The 8,162-nt window shown below is 43.9% G+C and overlaps 1 protein-coding gene across 3 annotated transcripts in view; it reads left to right on the forward strand.

The window, feature by feature from the left end:
* The first annotated feature begins 2,238 nt into the window (after window positions 1-2,238).
* Window positions 2,239-8,162, forward strand: part of tcea2 (transcription elongation factor A (SII), 2) — a 10,591-nt gene continuing 4,667 nt past the window's right edge. Inside the window, exons 1-8 of one of the 3 annotated variants that reach the window (XM_032521621.1) lie at window positions 2,239-2,500; window positions 4,862-4,924; window positions 5,393-5,498; window positions 6,607-6,706; window positions 6,846-7,009; window positions 7,154-7,210; window positions 7,579-7,733; window positions 7,997-8,143. In XM_032521621.1, the coding sequence (XP_032377512.1) occupies window positions 2,432-2,500; window positions 4,862-4,924; window positions 5,393-5,498; window positions 6,607-6,706; window positions 6,846-7,009; window positions 7,154-7,210; window positions 7,579-7,733; window positions 7,997-8,143 (861 nt within the window). In that variant the 5' untranslated portion in view covers window positions 2,239-2,431. The remainder of the gene's footprint in view (window positions 2,501-4,861; window positions 4,925-5,392; window positions 5,499-6,606; window positions 6,707-6,845; window positions 7,010-7,153; window positions 7,211-7,578; window positions 7,734-7,996; window positions 8,144-8,162) is intronic. The other 2 variants (XM_032521620.1, XM_032521623.1) reach the window with 2 other exon arrangements.

An 8,162-nucleotide genomic window follows, 5' to 3' on the forward strand; every position in this document is an offset into this window, starting at 1 on the left:
ATAGATCTCCTGCAGGTAGAACAAACACTTCCTGGATGCATAGATCTCCTCCAGGTAGAACAAACACTTCCTGGATACATAGATCTCCTCCAGGTAGAACAAACACTTCCTGCTGTGTTAAATGCTTTGTATCTGTAGTATCGCCCTTCTACTCCTAGATTCTGTTCGTAAGCTGACCAGACCTGTGCTATATTTACACCATTAACTACCTGGATGAGCATGTTGTCTTTTTTGAACAGTGTTCTTCTGCATTACCCTGGCACACATCTGTGCTTATGCACCGATGATAAATGAGGCTCCGGGAAAGCTGCCAATTGGATCTTTTCTAAGGAAATGATGAATATGTTATTCATTTGCGGAAATTAGTTCTTTGGTACCATGTTTTCCTCATTACATTCCCATCGAGAATCACCTCACTTCCTGTGGCCTTGATCCGTTGACTGGGAAATCAAATACTCGCTGAATACACGTCAGTGGAAGTGGGGGGTGTGCACGGTAAAAACATCGCCAACGTCATCATCAACAAGACTTTTAGTGCACATGAGCAGACACTTAGAAAACGTCCCTTCACATCAGAAATACGGCTCTCATGCATGCCGTCGGAGCGCCCTACACAACATTCATTTCATCAGTCAGAAATTAAATGGATTGGAGAGACAAATGGGAGAGGATCGTTTATAGAAGGAATCGTCCTCCTGAACAATTGTTGAACACTTCTTCCACCGCTGACTCACTGTATGCCGTTATCAACACTCCTGCAGAGGACACCAAGAACAAAATATCTTTACAACGCTGACATCTGGAGGACGGACCCAGTAAGGACATGCAGGAGGTAAAGACTCTTTCAGAGTATTGAAATGGACTTTAGTTTCCAGTTGTTTCTGATCAACTGCCATGTATTAACTTCCCAATAAAGTGTGTATTTCACCTTTACTAGAAGCAACACTTCTTTCCTCAGGAATCACATATCTTTATGTCTCCGTCATAAGGCCGAGTGATCAGCATGTTAAAGTGCAGTTTGAGATGTAGACTAAGTGGCCCTGGTTTAACGATCTCTATTATGATGGTGGACTTGCTAAACAGGAAGGAGAGATGTTGAGGAGAAGAATCTGGCACAAGAACTATGCAACCAGAACTCCAAGAGGTAAAGAAGGCGGTAAAATAACAATGGAAGGCCTGTTGACTCTAGACCAGGTTTCTGTTGGTCAAAGGCCCCTCTGCTGCCTCAAGATAGCAATACGACAGCTGCACCTTTTTTTTTGAACACACCTCCCTGTAAGACCAGCACTCCGAAGAATATAACTGAACACACCTCCCTGTAACACCAGCACCCCAGAAGCACGGAACACACCTCTGTAACACCAGCACGCCCAGAATGCACCTGAACACACCTCCCTGTAAGACCAGCACGCCCAGAATGCACCTGAAACACACCTCCCTGTAAGACCAGCACGCCCAGAATGCACCTGAAACACACCTCCCTGTAAGACCAGCACACGCCCAGAATGCACCGAACACACCTCCCTGTAAGACATGCACGCCCAGAATGCACCTGAACACACCTCCCTGTAAGACCAGCACGCCCAGAATGCACCTGAACACACCTCCCTGTAAGACCAGCACGCCAATGGGCGCAGGTGCATTGTTCATTTGTCATTCCAACTCTAAGAACATGCAGTTATAAATGAAACTATGTCAATGACCATGTTCTAGTCAAGTGCATTTAGCAGAATGATACTAGATGGACTTTATTGATCCTAAATTGGGAAAGGTTCAGTGCTACAGCAGCAAAATAAAACACACACACACACACACACGAATAAAACTGCACAACGTACCTACTGGTTAATAATATATATATATTATATATTAATATATATATATATATATATATATAGAAATTGTGAATTTGAAAGCTCAGTTTAAATGGTTTTAAAACAGCATCCTGACTAAACTTTGACATATATGTCTTGCAAACTCAAATTGTCATTTTAATTAATTTTATTGACCATGAATTAAAATAAAATAAAATAAAAAATCGAAAAAAGTCAAAGACGTTTAAAAAAAAGCGTCAAAGGCATAAAAAGGGGACAAAAACTTTGGAAAATCAGCATAAAAGAAAGAAGAAAAAAAAATTAAATTAAATTTTGACCCAAAGGGACACGTTCCTGGTCGCCGGGAAGACAAGACAAGGGTTAAAAAGTATAGCCGAATTTGTAAAAAGAAAGAAAAACTACAACTCCCAGCGTCCCACAGTGACACAACAACAAACGAGAGGCAGGCAGCAGCTGGGAGAGAAGGAGAGAAGGAGACCGGGCAGACTGCGTGAAGAGAAGCAGAAAGAGAAGCGAGCGGCCGGGAGAGCTGCCCTCATCCATGGGGCTTCCAGCGCACCGCAGGCGGACTACTGACCGACAGACAGCCGCTCAACATGGCGAAGAACCAAGAAGTGGAGCGCATCGCTAAGAATCTGGATAAAATGGTGCACAAGAAGAACACGGTGAGGGCAAAAACACACAGTTGCTGCATCCGCACAAAGCACGCGATCAGGTGATGGGCTCTACCTTAAACCGCTGGGGGGGGGGGGAGAACATTCTGGAAACACGGGGCTTCAGCTGGCTCATCGTTCACACAGACCCAGGTCGCTGCTGCTGCTCGGGGTTTTGGTGATGTTGGGGTGAGGGGACACGTTTGGCAATAATCACTACTATTGGTCAGAAAGCAGCCAATTAAATCCCCACACACCTTGAATCAATTACCTTGCGATCATTGCAGAGTGTAGCCTTGAACTATTGCGGGGGGGGGAGGGATCCAGGTCTTTAACCCTTGTGTTTTCTTCCTGTCAAATTGAAATCACGACTTTTATTGATGCTTTTATCAATGTTTTTAACTTTTTCTTACGTTTTGTCCCTTTTTCAATGTGTCACTTTTTTGACGTTTAAACTAACTTATCAACTTTATTTTTACAGTTTTTTTGGAATTATGGTCAATGAACCTCATGTATGGAAATTATATCTGATGTTGAGTTAGAAAAGCAAATTAGGAATTATTGAGACTAAATTAAAGGATGATGTTGATGATAATCACAGACTGTTGTCAACTTTTACTCAATACTATTCAAAAACATTACTTTTTTTCTCCAAATGCTATAATTGAATAAACCCAAAATAATGAAAGTAGATTTACTTGGCAAAGAGCGTTGAATCCATCATTTTTAGGGGATAAAAAGAACATTGATATAGGACAACATGGGGACAACATGAGGACAACATGGGGACAACATAAAGACAAAATGAAGACAACTTTTTAATTTTGTGGGTCTAAATTTAAAATTGCTTTTTTCCCCTGACACATTTGTCGTTTATTTTGTCACTTTTGTCGTTTTGTTTTTTCAAGTTTGAAGCTTTTTCCAAACTTTTTTTCACTTTATTTCAACATTATCATTTTTGTTATTTCTTCAAATGCTAGAAAATTGAATAAAACACCTTCACTGAATAGTCAACGGATCATTTATATTCCATGGAACCATCCACGTAATGTTTTGGGAATTTTTGGTTGAAAGTAACAAATGTCTAAGATAGAAAATATAGACAGAAAATGGGTCAATTTGACCCAAAGACAACAGGAGGTTTAAATAAAAGTACTAATATCACACTGTAAAATACGTTACTTAACCCTCCTGTTGTCCCCGCGTCAAATTTGACCCCTTTAAAAAAATGTCTATATTATAAATATACTACTGACTACTACTAACACAGTCGGCGTAAAAGGACCTCATACCTAATATAGGCCGATCTCTATGTATGGTGAAGGGTTTGATGATACCATCGGTCTCCAATCAGGCAGCGGTCCAGACTAGGGTCTGCCCCCATATCCGTATATCAGTGTTTGTGAGAGGGATAAAAAGCACACAGGAAACATAAATCTGGAAAAAAAGAGTTATATTACAGAGTTACAGAGTTATATTACCACAGGACCTCTGTGTTCGGCAGAATATGCTCGGTCATTCGCGGGGGATTTGTACTCGACCGATTACAGACAGGTCCTGATCGGCCCCGTCTGGTCCACAGATCAGACAACCTCCTTAATTATTACAAATGACTAGAGGGCAGGGAATACTCGTCCCATGCCAACAGGGCGGAAGACTTTGATTTAAAGTGAGCTAAGAGAAACCTTTCCTCCTTCAGCTGATGACCACACGTTCATCCTTCTGCACCGTGAAGCTCAAATACCTCAGTGGAGAATATGTGAAGATGTTTACTGGAGTAATAAATCAAGTTAGAATTAGGATCATTTTCTCAGAGACCTCTCTAGAAATACTTATTTTTGGAGCCACTTTTCTGATCCAGAAACTCCTTCCATTTATTTTTTTTACATTCTATGGTATGGACACTTCTTTGTCCTCATTAAGTGATATATTAAAGAGAATGTCCTGTCTAACAGTGAGGAAGAACCCCGCCCAGAGAAAGCTCCACTCACTTAAAGTCCTTCTTGTGGTTCCATCATTCTGGAGGTAACCCTACGTTGTCTCGGGGCGTCTGGGTGACAGCTGCTCCGCTGGGGGTCGGCGTCTGGGAAGAAAACAGAAATCTTCATGTGAAACGCTAAAGGCCACCTTGACTTTATGGGTTAAAGGAATGAAGCAAATCGGTCACTTTGAAAACTCCATTTAATCGACAGATATTTGACATGAGACATGCATTGTCATTCATGTTCAACAGACACATACGTACATACATTACTACTATTATTATTATTATTATGATTATTATTATCATTATTGCCAGATTCCTCCTGCTTCATCCTAACTGTGGGGAGTTGACTTCAATGTGATAGTTTCTGTTTATTGATCTGTCTACAGGACGGAGCTCTGGACCTGCTGATGGAACTAAAGAACATCAAGATGTCTCTGGAGACCCTGCAGGTAATGACCTCCACCTACACCCCCTACACCACCTGCACCCAGACACCTCCTACACCCCCTATACCCCCTACACAACCCACACCACTTACACCCAGACACCCCCTAAACCCCCTACACCACATCTTAGAAGTTATCCTAGAGAATATATACCAGTGTTACATAAGTGCTATCTCCCTCCCTCCATCTCTATCTCTGGTGTGTGTGTGTGTGTGTGTGTGTGTGTGTGTGTGTGTGTGTGTGTGTGTGTGTGTGTGTGTGTGTGTGTGTGTGTGTGTGTGTTGTGTGTGTGTGTGTGTGTGTGTGTGTGTGTGTGTGTGTGTTGTGTGTGTGTGTGTGTGGTGTGTGTGTGTGGTGTGTGGTGTGTGTGTGTGTTGGGTGTGGTGGGGGTGGGGTGGTGGTGTGTGTGGTGTGTGTGTGTGGTGTGTTGGGGCTGTGTGTGTGTGTGTGTGTGTGTGTGTGTGTGTGTAGTCCACCAGAGTCGGGATGTCGGTGAACGCGGTGAGGAAACACAGTTCAGAGGAAGAAGTTCAGACTTTGGCCAAAGCTCTCATCAAATCCTGGAAGAAGCTGCTGGGTACGGGAGGGTGTGTGATGCGTGCTCTGGTACTTCTATCTTTGTGAGGACCCAGAGGTTTAGCCCACGAGAGTCCCAGAGTCACTCTCAGATTTCTTGAATTGCGAGACCAACAGCACTTACACTTCTCAGGTTAGGGTTACCTTATTGGTACCTGTGGGTGAACTAGGCTTACAGTCTAAGAGGCAGGGCATCCTTAAAATGTTGTAGACCACCACATAACATGCAACACACCAAACATTAAAACATGAAATAGAGACTGTAAAATGTGGAGAAAAAGAATAAAAACCAACTGAGGAAAATACTGGAGTTCCCCATTCAGAGGGCGTAGGCTGTCCTCTAAGATGGCCATAGCTATCTGCTGTAGTACACAGGGATGGGGGGTGCAGCTGGGACTCCCCAGTCAGCTTACTGGACCATTTTACAATTTGATTTAGACAATTCTAGTGCTTAACTGAGACACACCCCACAATGAGGCTAAGGAGAATGATATAATAGATTCAATAAAAACATGATAAAATAATGCCATCATGTTCTTGTCTATATGAAAATGGTAAAATTTGCTCATGCAGTAGAGACGCTGTTGTCCTTTTTTACAGACAGCGTCGCATTTCTCCTGAAAATTTAGAGTCGATAATTGTCCCTAGATATCTATAGGATTCTACATGATCTACTAGTTGACCATTTGTAATTGTGGCCTCATATCCTGGAGTTTTACCAAAGTCAATGTGCATATCCTTTGTTTTGGAAATGTTCCTCTCCTCACACCATTGGACAATTATTGGTCCGTGGCCTCGTCTTTTTCACAGAGCAGACTCCCTAAAAGTAATTACCTAATAGAACAAATACAAGACAACCTTGATAAATTAATGAGCCCCCCCCCCCACATGCCACATGTTGTTGTGGATGGTTGGTCTTTAAAAGTCTAGACCCCGAATATAGGAAGACCTCACCTTTTCCAGATGTATTCATAAAACAAAACCATCTTCTTATATCTGGATCCATACGGTGTTTCCAGATTACAGCAGAGCATGGGGCCTGTGTGTGTGCTCGGGGCCAGGTTTGTCATAGGTGTGTGTCCTCAGTTTGTTCGTGTGTCGTCCTGCAGACGGTGCAGAGGGGAAGTCTGAGGAGAAGGAGAAGAAGAAGGAAGGCTCTCCTGTGAGGTCATCATCCACCTCCAATGACTCCGGCAGCAGCGAGAAAAGGTCTGTGGCACAGTGATGTCCCTTCTGGTTCCACCTACAGTTGGATGAGGATGAGTTTTCCTTCATCGTCTCTGTGGGATTTAAAGTGAACACGTCCTGTCTCTCTCTCTCTCTCTCCATCCTTTCTCCTCTTACTCAGCAGCAAGACGTCAGGGGAGTGCCCCCCCACGCCGACCACGCCCACCTCCCCCACTACTCCAACCCTCCTCCCGAGGGTCACCTCCTTCCCCCCCGCCCCCGTCACCACCGACAACGTGCGGAACAAGTGTCGAGAGCTGCTGGTCGCAGCGCTGCAGACCGATGGTGAGGAAATACGTTGGTAGTGTTTTTGATCCAAAAATGCCCCCTACAAATGGTAAGTCATACACAAAGGTGTGTGTGTGTGTGTGTCTGTCTGTGTGTGTCTGTGTGTGTGTCTGTGTGTCTGTGTGTCTGTGTGTCTTTCAGATGACCACAAGACCATTGGAGCGGACTGTGAGCACCTTGCGGCCCAAATTGAAGATGATATCCTTTTTTTGTGTGTGTCATCTGCAGCTTTAACATCCCAGAGACATCAGGGTTCCACATCTGGATCTGAGCGCACTGACAGGGTGTGTCTCACTTTGTGAGATGAACACTTGAGTGGGTGAGTCACAGCTGTGTGACTCACTGAGCACAGGCTAAGGTACTGAAGCATCTCTCTGGGTAATGCAGGACGGTTCAACAGCACCACAGACTGCATCCTCCATACTGGTCACACAGTTCTCTCAAATCCCGGATTTCATTAAGCCAGTTATCTGTCTTGTGTATATATTTTATATATATATACCTATATCTGTTTTTTGCTTACACATACTGTGCTGTTTTAGTCCTTGACTGCTCTTCGTGCCCACAGATCTTCCAGGAGTTTAAGGCAACAGACATTAAATATAAGACTCGCCTACGAAGCCGGATCTCCAACCTTAAGGATCAGAAGAATCCCGACCTGCGGCGGAGCGTCCTGTGCGGGAGCATCTCGGCCCGACGCATCGCCTCGATGACCGCCGAGGTCAGACATCCAGTCTCCTCCTCCTTACGGCTGTCTGAGCGTTAGGGTTTGGGTTAGAGTAACTTGAGATTCCAGCTCCTGCAATGTGAATATTTTCTAGTTTTCTTCACTCCTCTGTGACGGTAAACTGAAATATCTTGGAGACATTTGACATCATCTTTGACTGAACATTTTTCAAATAATCAACAGATTGACAGACTATTAGTTGCAGCCCTAGCTAATAGTGTGCGTGTGCGTGTGCGTGTGTGTGTGTGTGTGTGTAGGAGATGGCGAGTGCAGAGCTGAAGCAGATGAGAGAGACTCTGACTAAAGAGTCGATCCGAGAGCATCAGCTGTCGAAGGTCGGGGGAACTGAGACGGACATGTTCATCTGCAGCAAGTGTCACGGAAAGAGCTGCTCGTACACACAGGTATGAACACACACACACA

Source organism: Etheostoma spectabile, chromosome 7 (assembly GCF_008692095.1).
Source record: "Etheostoma spectabile isolate EspeVRDwgs_2016 chromosome 7, UIUC_Espe_1.0, whole genome shotgun sequence".
Lineage (NCBI taxonomy): Eukaryota > Metazoa > Chordata > Actinopteri > Perciformes > Percidae > Etheostoma > Etheostoma spectabile.